Source organism: Saimiri boliviensis, chromosome 2, assembly GCF_048565385.1.
Source record: "Saimiri boliviensis isolate mSaiBol1 chromosome 2, mSaiBol1.pri, whole genome shotgun sequence".
Taxonomy (NCBI): Eukaryota; Metazoa; Chordata; class Mammalia; order Primates; family Cebidae; genus Saimiri; species Saimiri boliviensis.
The window spans coordinates 204,323,802-204,347,544 of NC_133450.1; the positions used below are offsets into that span (position 1 = coordinate 204,323,802).

Genomic DNA, 23,743 nt, shown 5'->3' on the forward strand with positions numbered 1-23,743 from the left:
AGATTGTGTCACTTCAGTCCAGGCTGGGAGACAGTGCAAAACTCCGTTTTTTTTTCCTGGGGGGAAAAAAAAACCCTAGAAGAAACCCACCTTGCTCAGGAATTAAAAAAAAAAAAAAAAATTTAAAAAGCCGGTATCATAAGTTTCTCTCCAAGTGGTTACAATGTGAATGACATCCCAGAAGATTGGGGTTGTCTAAAAAAATTCACTTAAAAATACTGAATTCAGAATCCAGACTAATATTGGCTCTCTTACTCGGGTGCCTCAGTCCTTGGCCTCAATTCTCTCTCCTCCCTCCCATCTTTCAAGGCCCAACAGAAACCTCACCTCCAAAAACGTACACTAACTCCTCCTGATAAAATTACACCTTCCTTTGTGATTCTACTGCCTTATATACAAATCTCTCTTCATTCAGTCCCTTAGTCTGTCAATATGTACTGAGGTCCTGCTATTACCAATCACACTGCTAGGCACTTGTTTTACAGCAGTCAGCAAAACAGAGTCTGCATGTAGCCTAGGGGGCAATTAGAAACTGTGATAAATGCTGTGAAGAAAAAGAATGAGAGACATGGTGGCACAAATAACTAAAGAATCGACCCTAGTTTAATGGGCCAGAGAAGGCTTTTCAAGGAACTCAGCAACAATCTGGGAAGGAAGTAGAAGGCTTTCAAAGGCTCAGTGCAAGGTGGCCAAAGAGGCTGGTATACAGAAAGTGAGTGAAGGTCAAGAATCAAGGCTAAGGAAAGCAGGGGCCAGATCAGGCCATGAGACACTTAGTGCACTCTGCTGGCATTTGCCTACGTGTAGGTCTTCTTTACTACACTAGGCATCTAGAGGAGAGCAGCGAAATCATCAGACTTGAAAACAACTGAAACACTCAAGAGCAACTGTTTTTTAATGGCTCTCTCTCCACCCATCTGGCTGACTGGGTATGTGAGTATGTTTTCCCTTCTACCACACTGCACTGTGCTTTGCTCAAAAATTATAAGAAAAGATCTTTCCCTCATAGGTGATTTAGTCAATGCTATACCTAGCACAGTGATGAGCGCAAAACTAATACTTAAGTATTTAGTGAATAAATGCGTAAAAAAAATCTCATAGCAGGCAAAACTGTACCTAAAAAAAAAAAAAACACTGCTTTTTCTTTGAATAACTAACAATCAGGTAGCAATATAAATACCTCCACAGAATCCATCAGACCTTGCAAGAGGAGTTTCTGGTGAGGAAAATCTCCATCCCCAACAGGAAAATATCCCAGAGTTTGGATTGCTCGTTCTTTCATCTGGAAGAACACCAAATTTTTTTCTTTTAAACAGAGTATATAATAGCTTAACCTCAGTACAGTATTTCCAAAATGAGATGATAGGAAGGGTAGTCTATCTAACATACCAACGTGTAAGTTTTTCTAAAAGCATCAAATTTTACAATAGTATGTATATAAGTCTTTGAAGGTAGAAACACACAAATATGAGTCCACTAAGGACTTATTACCTTTCAAACTATAACAATTTAAAATGTGGGTTCTGGGCCAGGAAGACCTAGGACCAAATCACATCTCAACCATTTCGCCTATACAGGGGTGTGACCTTAAGCAAGTTACTCACACTCTCTGTGACTCTGTTTCCTCATGTTATCTCATATAGAGATGATAACTGTGCCTATTTCACTAGACCTTTTAAAAGATTCAGTCAATACATGCAAAGCACTTAACACACTCTTTGGTACATTACAAGTGCTTAACAATGATTGGCAATGATTAGTTAACAGCTAATAAAAACTATACTGTATATCTTCTCAGAAAGTTTTAAACAGTAGCTAGACCAAGATTAAGATTATATCAATTAAACTTGTAGCAGTAAACTGATATTTTTGCTCATTAAATAATCTTATACCTCAAAACTGGCTTTAGATTAGGATTTATATTTGGTGTAAAATGACAAAAATCATAAAACTACTTAACATCTTATTACACACCTTCTGCATGACAAAAGATATTTCCTAATGAATTTAATATTTCACTCAAATCGTAATACTTATAAAGACCTAAATTGGAATGACTGGGTCAAAAGATGCACACACTAAGGTTGTACACAGATCACCTCTAACTCAAAAGTAAACACTCAAGCTTGCTTCTTTATCACCCATGTTTACATTAAACCCTTCCTCCAGCTGTAATGCCAACTATTCTCATTAGAATTTGGTTTTGCTCATTTATGAATAGAAAGAATTCCAGAAAGAGAAGAAGTAAGAAAGAAACTTACCTTATTTGTCTCTTTACTGGAAGGTATTCTATTTAGTAAGCTTTCTACAAGATGCAATTTGGTAAAGCCAGATCCCTCACTGGGGATTGGGAGTGGACCATTTCTGCCAATTTCACCCAGGGCTGTGCAGGCAGCAATTGCCAGGAGGGGTGATGTACTGTCCAAAAATGAGCCTATAGGCACATTTAGCCAAAAAGAGAATCATATACCATTATCCTTATGACCCAAAGCAACCAGTGACATACTCAAGATTATTTTTGAGACAGAAAAATAAAATCAAAGTCTACAATATCTTCTAGTTGACAATTTGTTAACATTTACTCAGTGGAAAGATAACATGGCAACAGGGGTACAGTAGTTTTTTTTTTTTAATATATAAATTTTTGCCCATAATAGGATCATCCCTGTTTATAAAAACATGTAGGGAAAAAACGTACAGGAAAAAAAAAAAGAATGCTTTGGTTTTTTCTGTTTTGTTCTGTTTGAGACAGGGTCTAGCTCTGTTACCCAAGCTGGAGTACAGTGGCATGATCACAGCTCACTGCAGCCTCGACCACCCAGGCTCCAGTGATCCTCCCACCTTAGTTAGTCTCCACAGTAGTTGAGACTACAGGAACATGCTACCATAGCCAGCTAATTTTATTTTTTGTAGAGGCCAGGTCTCAACTATGTTGCCTAGACTGGTCTCAAACTCCTGAACTCAAGTGATCCTCCCACCTTGGCCTCCCAAAGTACTGAGATTACAGGCATGAGCCACCACACTCAGCCTTCGTTGTTATTAAAAATACAGAATTTTTCAAGTAAGTTTTTTGTGAAAAAGCTTGTGTCTTTAAAGTACAACACTATAAAAAGAAACTGAAATGCCATATTAAAATTTAACATAATTCAAAAATTGCAACACCCACGTCAGCATAAAGACATTAATTACCTATTGTTTCTGTAGCACTCTGAATGAGTTCCTCTTGATCAGGGAGGAGGTCAGCATTTCTCTCTTGTTGCTCTGCCATTCTGATTTTCTTTTTAGCCAAGTATCTTCCCACCGTGAATCCCAATGCAAGCAAGGATCCATGCTGTATCTCTGGGCTCTGAATTTAACAAAACAATAACATATCTCTGGCTCTCTCTCATATATGCAAGAATACACGGCAATATCTTTATGTCTATTGGGATCATCTCTCCAACAAAACATAAGGCTAAGGAATAAAGTAAACACTCGAGGTTTCACTAGATGCTAATACATCAAGCTTAGCGAACAAGAGAAACCTTGAGTTTCCAACAGAATTTTGAGGAGCTGAATCTTGATTCGATTTAAGGTTTACATTCTCTAATTCCATGCCCACTCCAATTCCAGGTGAGGTGACTTTCCTACATGCTCCTACATGCTCCCATGCCACTTTCTAGCTTACAGCACTTATGTAACTACAATGCCATAACTTTCACACATAATGTCTCCCTATTGCCAACAGAAGACAATGAACAGATCCTATTTCTAACTGCTAAAACCTCTAAACACAAGGTAACCAACAAACTATTTGAAGTAAAACTTGTTTTTTTACTGGCAGCAATAGATGAGGAAGAGAAAAGGAGCTAACATTTCTCGCTTTCAGTACTAATCAGGCCCGACCCTGCTTATTTCCCAAGATCAGATGAGATTAGGTGTGTTCACGGTGGTATGGCTGTAGGCTGTGAGCATCCTGTTGTACTAGGGATTCTCACGTATTTATGAATCACTGTACTCCTAGCACCTAAAACAGTGCTTCTCAGGCACAGCACCCATATTCATTAAGTGAGCTGACTGAACCAATGTATTACCTATCTCATTTACTCTTTACATTCACAAAAGCAAGGAATTTAGAAGTTCATTTTACAAATGAGAACACAGAAACTAAAGTTAGATCCTTTTACAAAACTCCACCTCCCACAAAAAGGAATGAAGACAAAATAACATACGTGATTGTCTTTTGTAGTCTTTATAAGCTGTTCTATCATTGATTTCAACTCACTCCCCGACACTGTTGATACCACCACAGAATAAAACAATGCTGCCAGTTCACGCATTTCTTCTTTACTGCTATTCATCAGACTCTGAGAAGTATAAAAAAAAAATATGTACATGACATAGAACCGTGTGCCTGCTGAAAACTTCTTTTAAAATTAAAAGAATGTTCAATCTATTGATATCCATGAGAAAAAAACAAGATAGTATTTGAAAACAAAATGAAAGCTGAATAAATTATGTAACAAAATCTTCGGTGCATTTTCATCAAAGATAACACAAGTACAAAACAGGTGAAATTTATTCACAGATAATCTAAAAGAAGGATCAGCAACTTCTATAAAAAACCAAAAAGGGGCTGGGCGCTGTGGGTCACGCCTGTAATCCCAGCACTTTGGGAGGCTGAGGTGGGTGGATCACGAAGTCAAGAGATCGAGACCATCCTGGCCAACATGGTGAAACCCTGTCTCTACCAAAAATACAAAAAAAAAATTAGCTGGGCGTGGTGGCGTGCACCTGTAGTCCCAGCTACTTGGGAGGCTGAGGCAGGAGAACTACTTGAACCCAGGAGGCAGAGGTTACAGCGATCCAAGATCGTGCCACTGCACTCCAGCCTGGTGCCTGGCAACAGATTGAGACTCTGTCTCAAAAAAAAAAAAAAGAAAAGGATTTATGGGCCATTTGGTCTCTGTTGTAACTACTCCATTCTGCCACTGCAGTGCAAAAGCAGCAACAGGCAATACCCAACAAATGAGTATGCCTGTGTTCCAGTAAAACGTGGACACGAAAAATGTTAGTGTCATGAAATGTTAGTTTCTTGATTTTTTTTTCCACATTTAAAAATGTAAAAACCATTCTTAGCTTGCAAGCCCTATAAAAACAAGAGGCAGGCCATATTGACCTTTGACTATAATATGACAACCTCTGATCTAAAACAACAAAGCTCAAAACCTATGAAATCATTTTAAAATCGGTATAAATTTGTAAGAAATAAAAATTCCTTTTTAAACTAGAAGCAATTTCATGAGACCAGATGATCCAGAAATGTGCAAAACTAACACCTCTTGGTAAATTTCATTCATGTTTTCACACTTAAAGTTATAATTTGTACATTTTTGCCATCATTCAAGCTGTATTTTCCAAAAAAAGAACTGCCTTATGTAGCATATGGAGATACAGAAAACTGTGTGGGCCAATACTTACGCTAAAAAAATTATTCATTATTTATCTGAAATTCAAATTGAGTATCTTGTATTTTTGTTTGTTAAACTTGGCAGCCCTTTGCGTGTGGCCATGGGATAGGAGCACCCTCATACACGGCTGGTAGAAGTGTACACTGATACCACCCACATGGAGGGTGTCACATTATCTAGGAAAATTACAAGAGCACATGTCCTCTGATCCAGCTATTCCATTTCTGGAGAATCCATCTAAAACATATACTTCTTCAATATGCAAGATGAAAGATTATTCACTGTAGCAGAATGGAAGTGCTTACTCTAAATGGCCATCTATAAAAACCTAGAATACATTACAGTACATTCATGCAATAAAAACAGATGCTGTTACAATAAACAAGATGCTCTCTCCATAGCTGCAGTGGAATAGTTCCAGGTTCTACTATTAAGTGAAAGAATGTATAAAACTGTGTGAATAGCATTCTGCTTTTTGTAAAAGGAAGAAACAAAAATTTTAAATGCACATTTTTATGTGTATGTACATAAGTAAACTCTAGAAAAGATGCCATATACACGTAGTGACTGACATATGCCTTGTCGGAGGGGAGCAGAAAGGGCAAAAATTGGGAGACTTCGGTAGGTGGGAGATGGTAAAGGAAAGGAGACAATTTTCATAGTTTTTATTTAAACTACACAAATCTATTGCTTATTTAAAAAAAAAAAAAAACTTTTGAAACAGAAAAGGAATTATTTTTTTATTCTATTCCTATGCTTCTCAATTCACCTCCCACTCTCCTCCAGGTGTGTCAATGAGACATAGTGACCTACATGCTTCCCAGTAAGTGTCTGATGATGAGAGAGTTTTCAAAATGACCTAAAGGCAGAAAAGGTCATATGAATTCTGGTGGGGGAAAAAAAAATCATGAGGTTAATTCTATTAATTAATTTAGTTCTATTTTGGAAATAGAATTTTTTTTTTAAAAAGGTACATGCAGAACATACCTTTATCCATTCTGTTTTGTCTACAAATTTGGTAGCCAGCTTTTCTGGATACACTGACACAGCTTCCAACAGACAGTACATAACCGGTAAACCTAAGTAAGAATTCAGAACCACTTTAAGTTTCAAGAAAAGTAAAGAACATACAGGGATCACTAAATTCCTTTAAAGTATAAGGCTACTGCTTTAACACACATTCTTTCAGTTCTATTAAAAAAAAAAAAACCTACACAACCTAAATATAGTGTGTGATTCACTACAGCAAATTTACAGATTAGCTATCTTTAAAAGGATATCCTGTTCTTCACATCCACTTCCAAAGTAAAAATATATTATCTATTGTTAGCATTTCTTTCCGAAAAAAGAATTAATATCTAGAATGAATCAGATAACATTTAAAAAGAAACAAAGGCTAATGTTCAGTTACAGAAGAGAGAGAATAATTTTGCTATATATCTTAGCTAAGTTTAAAATTAGATTTTTGCTTAAGTGCTTTAATATCTTTCCTTAGCATCACAAATTCCTACCTCCAACACCTGCTAACAGCTGCTGAAGCAGGCCAATGTAGATCTGCACAGGGTTAGTTTCCCCACTCTTGTTAGAAGATGATGAGGGTGCCACCTGCCCGCCTGACATTAAAGTCCGTATGTAACGTCCAATGGCTGGGGCATGATCCTGCATATCAGCCAAACTCTGAGAGGTGGGCACCACCCCCGCACTGTGCGCGAGGCACATGCGCAAGTACAGAACTATCTACAAACAGAACAGAGAGGAAGACTAGATAAGCTTCTTGAAAAGTTAATGTGGGAAGGTACTCTTCAAAGTAACAATTTCTAGTTTTGATTCCCCCACGCTTCTTCATAAAGCTATTCCAATCCTCATGGAAAGCTGAAAATATTCTATCATGGAGCAAAATCTATACAACAAGGTTTGCAAATCCAAATAATTTTTTAATGACGTTAAAATACAAACAACTTTTAAAGTCAGAAATTGCAGCTGAAGGCTGTTACCCTTAGCAAACTAATGCAGGAACAGAAAATCAAATACCGTTCTCACTTTTAAGTGGTAGTTAGATGGTAAGAACTTCTGAACACAAAGAAGGAAACAGACACTGGGTTCTACTTGAGGAGACAGGGTGGGATGAAGGAGGGGAGCAGAAAAGATCACTATGGGTTATTGGGCTTAATACCTGGGTAATGAAAACCCAAACCTAAAAGTTAAAAATTATAATAAAAATCATTATTTTGTCAAAGTTGTGTGTGTCTGTGGGGGTGGCGGGTGGGGAGAAGGGAAGGAGGGAAGGAAGGGAGGGAAGGGCAGAAATCTGGAGCAAATAGCCTATTATTCCCACAGAATTCCAGTGTGTTTAATCTCCACTGACAAGAATTTGAGAAAATGGGTTCAAATCATCTACAGAAAAATAGATGTAACACCATAAAAACCTCTGATATAGATCAGATGTGGGGGCTCATGCCTGTAATCGTAACACTTTGGAAGGCTGAGGCAGGAGAACTGCTTTAGCCTAGGAGCTCAAGACCAGCTTGGGAAACATGGTGAAATCCATGTCTACCAAAAAGATAAGAAAATTAGCCAGGTCATGCCTGTAGTCTCGGCTACTCAAGAGGCTGCGGTTAGAGATTCAGCACAGGAAGCGAGGTTGCAATGAGCCAAGATCACGCCACTGTATTCCAGCCTGGGCGACAGAGTGAGAACTATTCTCAAAACAAACAAAAACACAAAACAACCCTTACATAAACAGACTACTAAGGAGTCCTCTGGAAGCTTTTTCATTGATGGTTAGGATAGGCAGCAGATTCACTGTGAAAATTCTTACCCTGAACAAGATTACCTCTTATAATTTACTTAGTGCAAGTCAATGATCTAAAAAATAGAATTTCCCTTAATAAGTGTGATCAATTAATCCTCTCCAACCTTCAAAACTAAATAATCCTAACAACCTCAACAGTATGTTGGCTTTAAAACCCAAATCTAACTTACTGCAAAATCCCAACAGTAATCATTACAGAACATCCAATTCTTTCACAAAAAAGAATCTCACGGAGATAAATACATTTACATACTCCACTATGAATTAAAATAATATCAATTTCCCAATTTTTTTAAAAAATAACCCAATAAAGAACAATAATACCACAATATGGGTTTACCTAAAACAAAACAAAATGACAGACACTTCTTTGGGTGTGGTGTAATCTTTTTAGAATACTTACAAAAAGTAAATAGGAATATATCAAAGTCCTACCTCTCCAAAGGCTGCTGGGTTAAATGGAAGGACAGTGGTCCCGGTCATGTACTTGACTGGAGTTTTCATTCGATGGGAAGCCTAAGTTTAAAAGTCCCAAAACAGACACAATTAGTGAAAAATGGAGCATATCTGCCCTTCCCCAACTCAAAAACAACTGTATTTCTAGCTACGTGTCCTAGGTTTGCTTCTTTTTCTAATCAATACATTTTCCACTTTCCTATTAATCATGCTGATAGTGCATGTCCTTCACACACTAAATGACAAGTGTGTTGTCCTTTTTCCATGTTTGTACTGACTTGTTTAAAAATAATAAACCTATTCTAGACATCTACTAATATAGTCATCCAAGGTCACGACATACCAGTTATTTTCATTAATAATGAAAGTGGGAGGAAACTACAAGCACAGAGAATATTCTGACCACAAATACAATTGTGCTGCTGTATGGAAAACAGAATCCTGGCCACTGCACAATGACCTTCAACTCCCTTAAGGTGCCCACCTAGCAAAGAGCTAGGATCACCCCATGGAGGTAAAAGGTAGGAAGGTATCCTCCAGCAAAGCGGATACAGTCAAGGCCTGGAGCGGGTCGGTGGTCATTACTGCCAATATCCTGGAACTACTGGCAGAAAACACTACGCAAAAGCAGAGGCTTGTAAAAGCAGGTAGGATGCTCTCTTATGAATATGGTGGGAAGAAAACTGTTCCCTGAAGCATCCTTAAACTTATACTACCCTAAAGAGTGCCCTTAAAAATAAAAAGGAGAGGCCGGGCGCGGTGGTTCAAGCCTGTAATCCCAGCACTTTGGGAGGCCGAGGCGGGTGGATCACGAGGTCAAGAGATCGAGACCATCCTGGTCAACATGGTGAAACCCCATGTCTACTAAAAATACTAAAAATTAGCTGGGCATGGTGGCGTGTGCCTGTAATCCCAGCTACTCAGGAGGCTGAGGCAGGAGAATTGCCTGAACCCAGGAGGCGGAGGTTGCGGTGAGCCGAGATCGCGCCATTGCACTCCAGCCTGGGCAACAAGAGCGAAACTCCGACTCAAAAAAAAAAAAAAAAAGAAAAGAAAAAGAAAAAGAAAAAGGAGAACCAGCATGGGCAATATAGCAAAACTGTCTCTACAAAAAATACAAAAATTAGCCAGGTGTGGTGGTGCACACCTGTAGTCCCAGCTATCAAAAGGCTGAGGAGGGAGGATTGCTTGAGTCTGGGAGGTGGAGGTTTCAGTGAGCTGAGACTACACCACTGTACTCCAGCCTGCATGACAGAGCAAGACCCTGTCTCAAAAAATTAAAAAAAGAAGAGATTTTTAAGCATGTCATATTAAAGGAAAAAATATTAAACACAGCCAAAATGTTACCAAGCATAAAAGGAATTATAAGTAATTCAAGTTTAGGCAAAACAGATCAATTACAAGTGAAAATTATAATTTTTTCCCTCACTTTGTACCTCCCCCTATTATAACTATCAACATTAGAAACTTTATGAGTTGGCCAGGCACGGTGGCTCACTCCTGTAATCCCAGCACTTCGGGAGACCAAGGTGGGTGGATCACCTAAGGTCAGGAGTTCAAGACCAGCCTGGCCAACATGATGAAACACCGTCTCTACTAAAAATACAAAAAATTAGCTGGGCGTGGTGGCAGGCAGCTGTAATTCCAGCTACTAGGGAGGCTGAGGAAGGAGAATCGCTTGAACCAAGGAGGTAGAGGTCACAGTGAGCCAAGATCATGTCATTGCACTCCAGCCTGGACAACAAGAGCGAAGCTCCATCTCAAAAAAAAAAAAAAAAAAAAAAAAAAAAAAAAGAAAGAAAGAAATTTTATGAGTCAACATTTAGTGATTACATTTTTCAATTTAAAGATGAATGTTTTTATTTTCATCATCCATTATATGATTTAGACGACTTACCTTAAGTTGCATGCCATACCTTTTCTTGGATGTAATATACCATTTCTGGGAAGGAAGGCATCTGCTCAGAAGTACTTTCCTTTTTGTTTCTACCTGGAAGACACCTTAATACACGTTGTGCTTCTCCATGAACTTCTTCACGGCTTTCAGAAAAGAAAAATAAGAATAAAAAATATATGTCAACAATTGGAGAATGATCATTTGAAGAATAAGAACAGCAATTCTACTTGGCAGCTGGAGTTGTCAGAAAATGTCTTAAATACACTCTTCGCTATCTAAGCAGAGTCAATATAACACATTCTAAGAAATCCCTTCTTATTAGAAATTGCATGAGGTTCAGGGAGTCATCTGGCTTACCTCTTTGAATTTGACTCACAGAAAAAAACAAGATAGGGTACGGTAAGTAATCCATTATGTAAATTTCTAAGTGTATGCTTTACCTTGTAGAGTTAAATCATAAACTATAACACATATTTTAAAATTCAGTTGACTATCTAGTGGTCTATACATTCCACCCAAACTCTTACATCTCTATGTATTCAGCCGCAATTCTGTATAACTAATAACTAATAAGTAACAGTAGTTTGTAAAAATATAAACCCCAACCAATTTCAGACCATCTAGAGATTGATCTCAGCAATAGTCTTATTTAGATACCACATAAAGCCTTTTAATTCCTCAGTTGCCTCTGATCGTGTCTCATTTTCCAAACAGATAAAGGGCCAAAAAGAAAGAATTAATAAATAATGCCTCAAGTTGTCAAGAGGATTTTCATTTGACCTGAACAGTTTTAACTAAAGAAGGAAAACTATTGAATTAGTTATGCTCTGGTTTTGGTTTCTCAAACAAAAATAACTTTCAGCACTTACAGAATAAGATACGGCAGTTAAGAGCTCTATTTGGAAGTCCAACTCCCTAGACTTAAATCCTTGCTCTAACATGAACTGCCTGCCACCTTGGCTGTCAGGCCCCAGTAACATCTGGCCTGTGGTTGGGAAACTAATGTAGAAAAAGTAAGAAGCAACAGAGCTTCCTGGAGAGAAATTCAAGCAAAAAAAAAAAAAAAGAAAGAAAGAAAAAGAAGCAACAGAGCACCAGAATCAAGATTAACAATCCAAACCCCCTTTAACCAAATCGAAATGTGCTCTATAAGAAGCAGCAGCCAGCCGGGCGCAGTGGCTCAAGCCTGTAATCCCAGCACTTTGGGAGGCCCAGGCGGGTGGATCACAAGGTCAAGAGATCAAGACCATCCTGGTCAACATGGTGAAACCCCGTCTCTACTAAAAATACAAAAAATTAGCTGGGCATGGTGGCGCGTGCCTGTAATCCCAGCTACTCAGGAGGCTGAGGCAGAAGAACTGCCTGAACCCAGAAGGCGGAGGTTGCGGTGAGCCGAGATCGCGCCATTGCACTCCAGCCTGGGTAACAAGAGTGAAACTCCATCTCAAAAAAAAAAAAAAAGCAGCAGCAGCCAAGATCAGAAGTCAAAAGTCAGGGCCTGCTAATAACTTGCGATGTCCAATTAAAATACTAACCAAATAAATAACAACAAAATATATACAATTTATAGGAAAGAAAATAAATGGCATGAGGGGCACACAGTTGGCCAGCTAGGATATTGAAACAGCTATCAAGGAAATACCCATTTTTTTAAAAAATGGACTATTTAAAAGTTTATGGGCAAGGGTGTTGAAATCATCATAGGATGCATAATTTATTTAAACTATTCCTCAGTATAAATGAGGCTTTTCACCTCCCCCAAATCGGGCTATCCCTGATAACAAAAAAGAAAAAAATATACAAGAATCTCACTTAAAGGATGCAAAAATTCTAAACATTAAATGTAGTAATAATGGTTTATTATGAAATAGATTATAGTGCTGCATGGATTTTAAGATGTCATTGGCTATAAGATATGTAACAGATTTGGAAAGAGTTGTTTTAATATGTCCACATATACTTCATTATATGTGCATATAACTTTTAAAGGCATGTTCCAATTTCAAAACCATTTAAACATTCTTTTAAAAGGTACTATACACTCTAGAAAATGCCACAGTATAATTAATATAAAATGCAACATATGTCTCATTTAAAAATATTAGTATATTAGATATAAAATGATATTCCATATTTAATAAAATATTAATACATATGTCAAACCATCATTAGCCTTTTTTCTCCTTACATAGAGCTTGTTTTTACATTACACACACAATCATATAATCTGATTTATTTACACTTGACCATTTCATAAACATTTTCTGTATTAGCTATATATATGTTACATAATACATCTATATAATATATATTATATAGAGATATACATGTAATATTTGTATTATTATATAAATATATAACTATATGAGTACAGGTCGCTATCACATCAAGAGCCATACTTTCTTTAATAAATAGCTTCTAAATTTCATAGACCAACATTACATATAATACGACTTCTAGTAATTTTCAAATAAATTCAAAATAAACCAAAATTCAAATTAACACCTTTTGAAACTTACGGATCTCCTGCAGCTAGTAGCAGCAAATATCTGGAAGGAATATGATCTGAGGGAAACACAGTGCTGGCAAATTTCACAGCCACTTGTCGAACTTGAACTTCAGGCTATTTGACACGTAAACATACACAGACCACCCCGACCCAAAAAAGAAAAAGGGGGAAAAAATCAATTACCAGCCATCTATTCCAATCAAGATGAGTCTTCCTAGTTGTAAACAATTCAAAATTCTAAGGTGACACTTGAATAAATATGTATCTAAATAAATAAAATAAATCATTTGTCCAAGATCTTTAATGATGTTAAGTCTTTTGGACAGTGGCTTAAAGAGTAAGACTACTTAATTGTAAAGAGTACTTAATTGTAAAGAGTACTTAAAGAGTACTCTTATAATTTAAGAGGATACTCCAGGTAAAACAGGAAGACCCCCCCCAAAGATCATAACCAGGGAATCTCTGCACATCATCAGCCCAAACCTTGGGACCAGGGTCACTGTGACAGTTTCTGGCCACCACCTCTGCCTCCCCAACTCTTGTCAGTCACATAAGTGAAACTCAGCTATTTTGCAGAATTCACAAACAGAGCTTACTCGGAATCCCCACCAAGTTGAAGCAAAATACCTCCAATGTTCTCAAATTCGCTCTGAAGTTAAAACTGACTCCAAAGCAGTTTCAACTACAGAAATATATTGAATTAACTTAGATTAATAATCTATGACTATAAAGTTCAACCAGAAAAGTAGTTTTAGAATCTACTGATCCTGAAGCTTTATTCTTATGGACCTTCCCTAGGTCACTTCTCCATCCACAAACATAAGTGAAATAAGAGAGACATTAAAAATACATATATTGTCCTATTCATTCTGGCATTCTTGCTATTTAGCATTCCTTTAACTACATTAAAGAGTGATGATATTAAAGACTAGCCTAAATTACATAATTAAGCTAGAGTTTGGTTGCTTTAAATGCTGTCTGTGAAAAGAAAAGAAATTAGCTTTGTATTCATAATAGTGTTACATTATTTGATCTGAAGGAGTAGAACCAGTATCTATAAGTGATTATATAAGCATCACACTTTCTTGCAAGGTTACCTAGAGAAAGTTTTAAGTGTTCTATTCTAATGAGCTTCCAAATATGCGTACACAGCTTTGTCCATGATATACAAACATGAACCATGTGCAGTGCACACTAAAAGCACGTGACAATAGGACTCCACCCACAGTAAGCTTTCTGAATATATTTAATAGCACATTTTAATCCTGTCCTATTTTCATAGCAAGCAGATATCTTTCTGAACATTTCAAATTCCCTCAAAATAAATATATTAAATCATGTCAGTCTAATTCCATTAGGACACAATTTACATTAATCTCACTGACACTTTTTAGTATCATTCCATCTTCCAATCTCCCTCTCTTTCTACTCTTAAAAATGTGGGACAAAGAACTGACTGAAGCAAATACACAGTATTTTTCATATTACATAAACATATGTATGTATATATCTACAGATATTCAAAATCCTCCCACAAATTCCCTTGAAAACCAAATAAAGAGGACCAGAGGAAGAAGAGCATGTATGACAGCACTGGCTCACTTCCTAAAGAATCACTTTGACATATGGAATTTGTCTTTCACCCCTTCTGCTTTTCTCTGAAAACATTACCTATCAAACTCTACCCCAGCGGACAGTAGTGCTCAGCTACCGGTTACCAAGACAAAGCACTTCTAACTCAGAGGACCTGGTATTCAGAACAATTTTCCCACATGGAAAGCTTTAAACATAAGCACTGCTGTGAATACTACCACTCCTTCTCCCCTAAAGTCAAATTTTCATCATGAAAAATTAAAAATAGATCATAAATCACAGCCCAAGTGAAAGCAAATATTCCTCTTAATTATCAAAACATTTAAGTAGCAATTCAAATTTTGTTCTTAAAATGTAAACTGTATACTACCCAGACTTTGTAGTTCACACGGACCTACCTTTATTAAATACGAAGCCACAAGTGCCTCCATGAGAGTTCGCTGTGCCCCTTCCAAAGTACTATATGCTCCAACCATCAAAGACAAAGCTTCTTGAATAGCAAGTCGAGTCTCAGGCTCTTCCTATAAAGATAATAAAAATGTTTCCCTTCCTGTTGGGTCCCCAGGGGAACATCCAAACAGAAAGCATAAACTTGGCAGCTGCTTCCCTACCTTACAAAGGGCTTCAAAAAGCTGCTGCACAAGCGCTATATCCTTAGTGAATAAATGTGGCATTCGACTGCAAAAGAATGTAAAAATATTGTTACTATCATAAATTTCCAAGAGATGAAAAAGGGAAAAAAAGAAACTAAAAATTTTCCTGAACTCTCTGAACACAATGTCAGCATCATTATATTACCTCCCCCAAGAGCCAAAATTTTTTCTAATTATTTAATTCTTTAATCCAAATAGCCCTTGATTAATACACACATCTTCTAGATATCCCCTCTATAATATTCCATGCATTCAGTTAATATTTCTGATTTTAACATGAAGAAATTAGATAAGACCAAACTGTGATCTAAACTAACGGCTGTCGTGGAAAGAGGCTTTGTTACTTCATGCCAACACACAAGGGACAAGGCTGGCTGACAACCCTGCACTGTATCCACTCATCTGGGGTGGCTTTCTTCCAAACCCCAAAACTTCTTTTCTCTGAAGAGAAGATCAAGACCTGGTCTACAGAGGCCAACATAAAACCTGTACTTGGGGTGGAAGCAGCACATGGTTGCCACTGAGGATGTTTCACCTCTCTCTCCCTGCTTTGAAATACAGTGAAGGAAGATGAAGCCAGCAGGAATTGGAATGAGGAGATCACACTGAGAAGTAAAAAAAATCTGTCAGGGCCACTCAGAATCATAAACACTATTCTCAGAAAAGAGAATCACTAGAAAAACCTTGATCACTGGGTTTATAAAGATTAGTGCCAAGTAGCAACAAAAACACATAAGGTCAACCAAAAGTCTCAAGGGTATAAAAAAATATAGCCCATTATGACACAATTCAGTTCAAACTCTCATTTCAAGACCACTATTTAATACAGTAACATACCTTCAAATATAAATTAAAATGTCTCACATCTTTTTCCTTCTACACAGAAAACATTTCTAAACAACCTATAGCCATTAAATATATTTCCTTTCAGAATCACAACAAATTTATTTTCCACCATTATTAAGTGCCACATAATTCTTCTCAGTTTACCAATAGCATATCTCTCACTAAAAAAGAGTTTACTCACCTGGAGAGTTTTCCAATTGCTGAATATGCCATTGACAGTAGTTTAGGGTCCTTTAAATTAAAAAAAAAAAGAACAAACAAAAACAGACAAAACAAAAAATACAGTAAACAGTAAAACCTTTTCGCTGCAATTACATGCATTATTTTACTCTTTATTAAACCTAGGTCTCACTCTGTCTAACTATATGGTGTTAGCACCTGAACAACAACAAAAATGTCCAAACTGAGACTCCACCACACTCGTAAAAGGAAAAACATAACAAAACCTTGCATCCCCAACTCGTCCCAAAAGGGAAATGCACTGTTCTCTTAGCTGCTGCTGAGTTCAAGATATTTCAACACTATGTAACCTGCAAACACCAAAACGGATCTTCAACACACTAAAAAAAAATTAACTCATTAGACAATACATCACTGGTCCAACAGACTAGGATCTTCCATCTCTCAGCAAAATTGAGGTAAACTGTAGTGCGATTTTCTAAAAATCTACACTGTAATAAACAGCTTCCTACCATATTTTCTACCATAAAAAATTAAGAGGGTCATAGTCATCAGCTGAATTAGTGAGGTTCTTTCCTCAAGATACAGATAAGAGGTCTACATGGTTTTACGAAAACTAACAATCTGATTACTCAGAATACAATGAACTTCCACCAAAGTTTATGTTTATCCCAGGATTTGCCCTTCCACATCTAAATGGCTATTCTTATGGATTCATCTGTTGGGAAGACATGTAGGTGTCACCTGGAAGTAAGGGGATTCATACCTGTGGTTTGTCTGGCCTCCCTAACGTATATTTAAATATATAGCTTCTCCCCAAAAGCCCCAGCGCATTTTTATTTCTACCCATGACTCCAAAGCATCTCACTATCTATGCCATAAAATAATCTGAGAAGTCCCCTGGATCTTAACCATACAAGCATTACTCAATAGAAGAAAGAAGCTAGGAGAACAAGGCCTACTTACCCCTAAAGCAGAGCTGCACAGAAAACAAAGTACCTTTCACTAATAGTATCTACTAACGTGCCTTAACTATGTTGAACAATTTAGGTAGATTAACTCATTTAATCTTCACACTATCTAATAAAGTGGTATCATTATTTTCATTTTTCTGATAAGAAGGTGCAAAGAATCTAAGTAACTCACCAAAAAACAAAACTAGATTCAAATTCAGTTCTAATTTCCAATGGTACGATCTTGAGCTCACTATACTACTGCAAACATGCATTCATGTTGAGCTTAGACTGAGGAAAATAATACTAATGAATTCTTGAAATATTAACTTTTTTTAGCAAAATCCTTTTAAATACTGGAGATATTAGAGTAAAAGAAATATAGCAGGGAAAATGAGATTTAAAAATCTACAATCCAAGGATACTTCATCCCATTTAGCTTAAGGAATCAAAAATTTACTGAATGCATGTTTTGACAGAATTTTTAATCATTAAAATCTCAGCCCCATTATTTACCAGAGAAAAATATAAAAGAAAAAAAAAATCTTAGCCCCTGAGAATTAACACTGTTTCCCATCACAAGCCAAATCCAAATAGTCCCATATGGAAATAAACATAAATTTCAATTTCTTTAATTCCATTTTTGCACAATGCCTACAAGTAGCACAAAAGGCACTGGCTGAAAAAATGCTACCTAAAGACATAGTAGGTGGCTCATGCCTGTACTCCCAGCACTTTGGAAGACAAGGCAGGTGGATCACGAGGTCCAGAGTTCAAGACCAGCCTGGCCAACATGGTGAAACCCCATCTCTACTAAAAATACAAAAAATTAGCTGGGCATGGTGATGGGCAGCTACAATCCCAGCTACTCGGGAGGCTGAGACAGGACAATCACTGAATCCAGTAGGGGGAGACTGCAGTGAGCTGAGATCACGCCATTGCACTCCAGCCTGGGCAACAAGAGCAAAACTCTGTCTCAAAAAAGATGCAGTAAGACCTCAAGACTCATCAGTTTTTAACAGTTATTTCCCCCCCCAAAAAAGGAAAAAAGGGCAGTAATTTCTGAAATTTGTACTACTTCAAGTAAAAATGTTAAGAAACAATGAAATAGCAAATTTAACTACATTAATGAACAGACCAGAAAGATTATAGAAAATATTGTAAGACATAAAATGTTGATAAAATTTAAAAGACAAGTCATTTACCTCTTTGTATTCATTGATTAGCTTGGTGAGGCCATTCAAAAGCATTGGACCTAATGGCTTAATCTTAATTTCTGGACAGCTTTAAATAAAACACACATACACAAAGCAAGGTAAGAAATCTCATAACTAGGTATCTCTACTGATGGTTACATAAAATAATTAGAGACATAACCAAAATAAATTAAATAATCCATTAAAATACGAAAATTTTTAAAGATGAGCAAACATGATTTCTTTCTAGGTAAGATAAATAAAAAGATATAATTCAAGCATTCTAGCAGCTTGAAAACTTTATAGTTAAAATAGTTAAAACTTACGTTATACAAATATGATGAACAAATTGCAGGGATAATGTTCTTAACTTTGAATTTGTATTTGTACCAAAAAGTCCATCATACACCACCTATGTGAAAGAAGAGTTGAGAACATCAACTAACAAAAATAAGAATTAAATACTTTTGAATAGTAATCAGAATTCAACAGCAGACCTTTCATACTACATCTCGTTCTTCAACGTTAATGCAGATAAACATTATTAGCTGACCAACTTAGAAAGCCAATCAGAAGCTCCCATAAATAGTCTGTGAAGTAACAAACACAATGGTTGATTTCACAAGTCTGCAAGGCTTGTGGATCTACCACGGTGAAGAAACTAAGAGTACACACTGCAGTGGGTCACCACTCAGCCATTCCCTAGGTTTCTTAATTATACAATTCAGGACAAATTCTACTAAAAGCTTCAGGAAAAATATACAAATAGAAATATTCTACAAGTGTGCCATTGGGGTAAAAGGGCTTCATGTATTATGAAACCACCTAGAAGGCAAAACTATCATGTGGATGAGCCCTGTGCAGCATCCAGCAAGTTCAATATTAACCATCAACAATAAGAATACCTAAATCCCTCAAGTTCCTACTTTTGATGACAAAGATTACACTAAAAAAACAAAACAAAACAAAAAAACCCTCTACACTCTTGTTCCTAAAACTGCCAGCAGTATTCTGATGCTGTTTAACAGTAACATTGAGTTCCAGACTAGGATTGAGTATCTGCTTTATAATTGCCACTGTGTTAGGTACTAAGAGATATAAAAAAGAACAAGCACTCAATCTTATAGAGGAGTTAAGAGGTATGTATATTAAAATGATACAGAGCCAGGCACGGTGGCTCACACCTATATTCCCAGCTACTAGAGAGGCTGGGACAGGAGGATCACTTGAGCCCAAGAGTTCAAGGCCAGTCTGGACAACATAGCAAGATCCTGTCTCACTTCAAAAAAATAAAAAATTACTAGCACTTTGGAAGGCTGAGGAAGGAAGATCACTTGGGCCCAAGAGTCCTAGACCAGCTTGGGCAACATAGCAAAACTCCATCTCTACAAAAAAATACAAAAATTAGCCAGGCGTGGTGGCACACACCTATAGTCCCAGCTACTTGGGAGGCCCTGAGATGGGAAGATCACTTGAGCATGCGAGGCAGAGGCTGCAATAAGCCGAGACATGCCACTGCACTCCAGTTGGGATGGCACAGCAAGACTCTGTCTCAAAAAAAAACACAAAAAGATACAGGACAAAATATAATCAAGTGCTACATTATTTGAAACAGACTTTATTTTTTAGCTACTCAGGAGGCTGAGGTGGGAGCATCACTTGAGCCTGGGAAGTAGAGGCTGCAGTGAGACAAGACTGTGCCACTGCACTCCAGCCTGAGCAACAGGGTGAGACCCTGTCTCAAAAAAAAAAAAAAAAACAAGCAAAGAAAAAGAAAACAGACTGGATATGGGCCAAGAGACTATAGGCAGGAAGATAAGCTTAAAAAAAAAATAGTAACAGTTTGAATTAATATCAGCATTAGGTGTAGAGAAGTAAAGACATTAAGTAGATGAAATCAAGAGGATTTGGCCACTGCCTTCAAGTGAGGCTTCAGTTAAGGATGACTCAGCTTTTTCATTTAACTGACTAAGTGACTAATGATACCATTTTTGGAGAAAAACCACAAACACACAAAAAAAACCTTGTTTGAAAGGGATTATTACCATACATTTGAAATAAATGGAAGCCATATATAGTATAGGCTGAGTGTTAGTTACTGGGAAATGCTTAGGATCAGAAGTGCTTTGAGATTTCAGATTTTTTCAGATTTTGGATTATGTGTACATGCAAAATGCAACACCCTAGGGACGAGACCCAAATCTAAATATTAAATTCATTGACATTTTCCACACACCTTATGCACGTAGCCTGAAGGTTATTTTATAGAATATTTTAAATAATTTTGTGCATGAAACGAAAGTTTGACTGTTTTAATGCAATCCATCATGAGACCAGGTGTGGAATTTTGTACTTGGAGCATCATGTCAGTACTCAAAAAGTTCTGGACGTTGGAGCATTTAGAGTTTCAGATTTCCTAATTAAAGATGCTCAACCTATATATATAGTGATAATTTTTTTTAAATCATACTGCAGCAAATTTTAGAAAAAAAAAAAATCAAGCCGGGCGCGGTGGCTCAAGCCTGTAATCCCAGCACTTTGGGAGGCCAAGGCGGGTGGATCACGAGGTCGAGAGATCGAGACCATCCTGGTCAACATGGTGAAACCCCGTCTCTACTAAAAATACAAAAAATTAGCTGGGCATGGTGGCACGTGCCTGTAATCCCAGCTACTCAGGAGGCTGAGGCAGGAGAATTGCCTGAACACAGGAGGCGGAGGTTGCGGTGAGCCGAGATCGCGCCATTGCACTCCAGCCTGGGTAACAAGAGCGAAACTCCGCCTCAAAAAAAAAAAAAAAAAAAAAGAAAAGAAAAAAAAAGAATCTCATTAATCTTATTATACACATCAACCTACCCCTGAATATCCATTAACACAGTTCTTTCTCTAATTAAATGGACATAAAAGTTGCAGATAGGCCAATATTCTCTGGAAAAAAAAAAATTACCTGAATGTTGGCTGGGAACGTTTCAGCAGCTTGTCTAGAACGAAGGAGATGAGGGACAATCTTTAACTTGACTCTCGTACTGACAGGGTCCCTTTTAAGCTCTGGCTTCAGAACTGCACCCTGTTGAAAATATGCTTGATTATAACTCAGCAATTTAAAATTATTTTGAAATGAAAATGTCATGAGAGTTCATCTAAATTAGTGGTCTCTCCAACTTTGTTTCAAGATCCCTTTACACTCTTAAAAATTACTGAAGTCTCCAAAGAGCTTTTGTTTATATCTGTTTAACCCATCAATATAATAGTGAAAATTAAAACTGAGAAATTTTAACAGATTTGTTTACTCAGAATTCTTAATAAACTCATTATTTTCAAAACTAACATATTTTGTATAAAAAATAACTATTTTCCAAAACAAAAAAAATTGTACTGAGGGAGTAGCATTGTTTCACATTGTCTACAAATCTCTTTGATGTTCAACTTACTACAAGAGAAATTGATTTTTACATATTCTTCTGTATTCAATGTGCTATAATACATTGTTTTGGCTGAAGTAACAAAAACCTAGCTTGCACAGATACGTGTGGTTGAAAAAGTGGAGATGATTTCAGCTTTCTTAGGTAATTGTGGATATTCTTTTTTGATACTACACCAAAACTTGACAAATAATAATTAACAGTTAATTGCTTATTTTTTAAAAATGAAAAAAAAAGTTAGTTGCAATTTGAGTTGAAACTGTATCAATGAACTTTTGTATACTCTCATACTATATTCCACTTGTTATCTTACTCTGAATGGCTCCCTTGCCCTTATATGCTTTTGTAACGTCATTCCTCATTTGCAAAATATTGGCTGAGTTAAGCAAACGTTTCCTTGTACAACATTTTTTTACAAATCCTGTGTTCTATATTACCTGTGTTCTAATCTCATCAGAAAAATCCACCAAGTATTGATAAGCTATCAAATCACTGTGGTAAATACATGTTTCTCAAAATTCTAGTTTTTGCTTGAAAGCTAACTTTTATCATAGATAATAAATCATGTTAATTGTTTTTCTTGAAGTCCTCATTTTTCCCTTTTGGAGAAAATACGTGCCAAATACTCATCTCAGTAACTATCATTTGCCTGTCTATTCTTCAAGTAAACTCATTTTTACCGCTTCATCAAGGATGTTCTCAAAGCTGAGTTTTATTCTTTTTTTTTTTTAATGAGTACATGACAGTGAAGAATAGAATGACTGTTAGTCATCTGATGACATAGCTTGGATGTGTGGTAGGAACCCAGCCAGTATACTCACCATTGCTTTTGTATCATAAGTGCAAATATTGTTACAGTACATTATCAAAAGGCCTTCACAAAAGGCATGCAAACAAATAATCCTTGCCTGTCTGGGTTTATACTTGAAATACTTTTAAACACAGTGAACTAAAAAATTCATGTTATTAAGGCAAAAGTCTTACTCCGAGCCTTTAGAAGAACCCACCTTTTGTTCCAGATTCTAGACCAGAAGTCTGCAAACTATAGCCCTCAGTCCAAATCTGGCCCACCATTTATTTTGATAAGGTCTGTGAGTTAAGCATCATTTTTACATTTTTTTAATGGTTAAAAATATCAAAGGAATACTATTTTGTAATACATGAAAACTACATGAAATTCAAACATCAGTATCCACCAAGTTTTCCATGGTTTACAATCATGCTCATTTGGTTATGTATTGCCAATGGCTGCTTTCAGGTTACAAGAGCTGAGTAGCTGCAATCTCAGAGACCATAAGGCCTGCAAAGCCTAAAAAAATTGCAGAAAAAATTTATCAATCCCTACACTAGACAGTTTGCATTGTTATTTAGGAATCTGAATTTACAACACCAGATCCATTAAACTATGTTACCAGGTTTTACTTCATCTAAACTAACATGACTTAACAACAATTTTGTTATAGCACAGATTCAGCGTAAATCAAACTAGGAGAAAATGTACAAATACATATAGTTCATGTAAACAAAATACTTTTCACAACATACCTCTTTTGTCTTCAGTGGTATATCTCCAAGGTATACCTTGTACATCTTATTAATGATGGCAGGATTATTCCAGTCAATTAAGCTATGGAAGGTTTCAACACAGGTTGTTAAAATCATTTTTTCCTCCCCCTTTAGTAATTTCAAAAAATTATAGCCCCAACATTTCTTTTTTTTTTTTTTTTTTTTTGAGACGGAGTTTCACTCTTGTTACCCAGGCTGGAGTGCAATGGCGCA

The 23,743-nt window shown here is 36.7% G+C and overlaps 1 protein-coding gene across 6 annotated transcripts in view; it reads right to left on the reverse strand.

Moving 5' to 3' along the window:
- The window catches only part of ECPAS (Ecm29 proteasome adaptor and scaffold), a 128,295-nt gene that overhangs the window by 45,914 nt on the left and 58,638 nt on the right, over positions 1-23,743 (reverse strand). For all 6 annotated transcript variants that reach the window (XM_039474887.2, XM_074395166.1, XM_039474884.2 and 3 more), the window contains 16 exons: positions 23,510-23,591; positions 21,490-21,609; positions 18,872-18,957; positions 18,555-18,633; positions 16,398-16,447; positions 15,329-15,395; positions 15,116-15,238; positions 13,135-13,238; positions 10,635-10,758; positions 8,698-8,778; positions 6,962-7,187; positions 6,438-6,529; positions 4,212-4,346; positions 3,190-3,346; positions 2,262-2,434; positions 1,181-1,282 (listed from right to left, as the gene is read on the reverse strand). In XM_039474887.2, the coding sequence (XP_039330821.1) occupies positions 1,181-1,282; positions 2,262-2,434; positions 3,190-3,346; positions 4,212-4,346; positions 6,438-6,529; positions 6,962-7,187; positions 8,698-8,778; positions 10,635-10,758; positions 13,135-13,238; positions 15,116-15,238; positions 15,329-15,395; positions 16,398-16,447; positions 18,555-18,633; positions 18,872-18,957; positions 21,490-21,609; positions 23,510-23,591 (1,801 nt within the window). The remainder of the gene's footprint in view (positions 1-1,180; positions 1,283-2,261; positions 2,435-3,189; positions 3,347-4,211; positions 4,347-6,437; positions 6,530-6,961; positions 7,188-8,697; positions 8,779-10,634; positions 10,759-13,134; positions 13,239-15,115; positions 15,239-15,328; positions 15,396-16,397; positions 16,448-18,554; positions 18,634-18,871; positions 18,958-21,489; positions 21,610-23,509; positions 23,592-23,743) is intronic.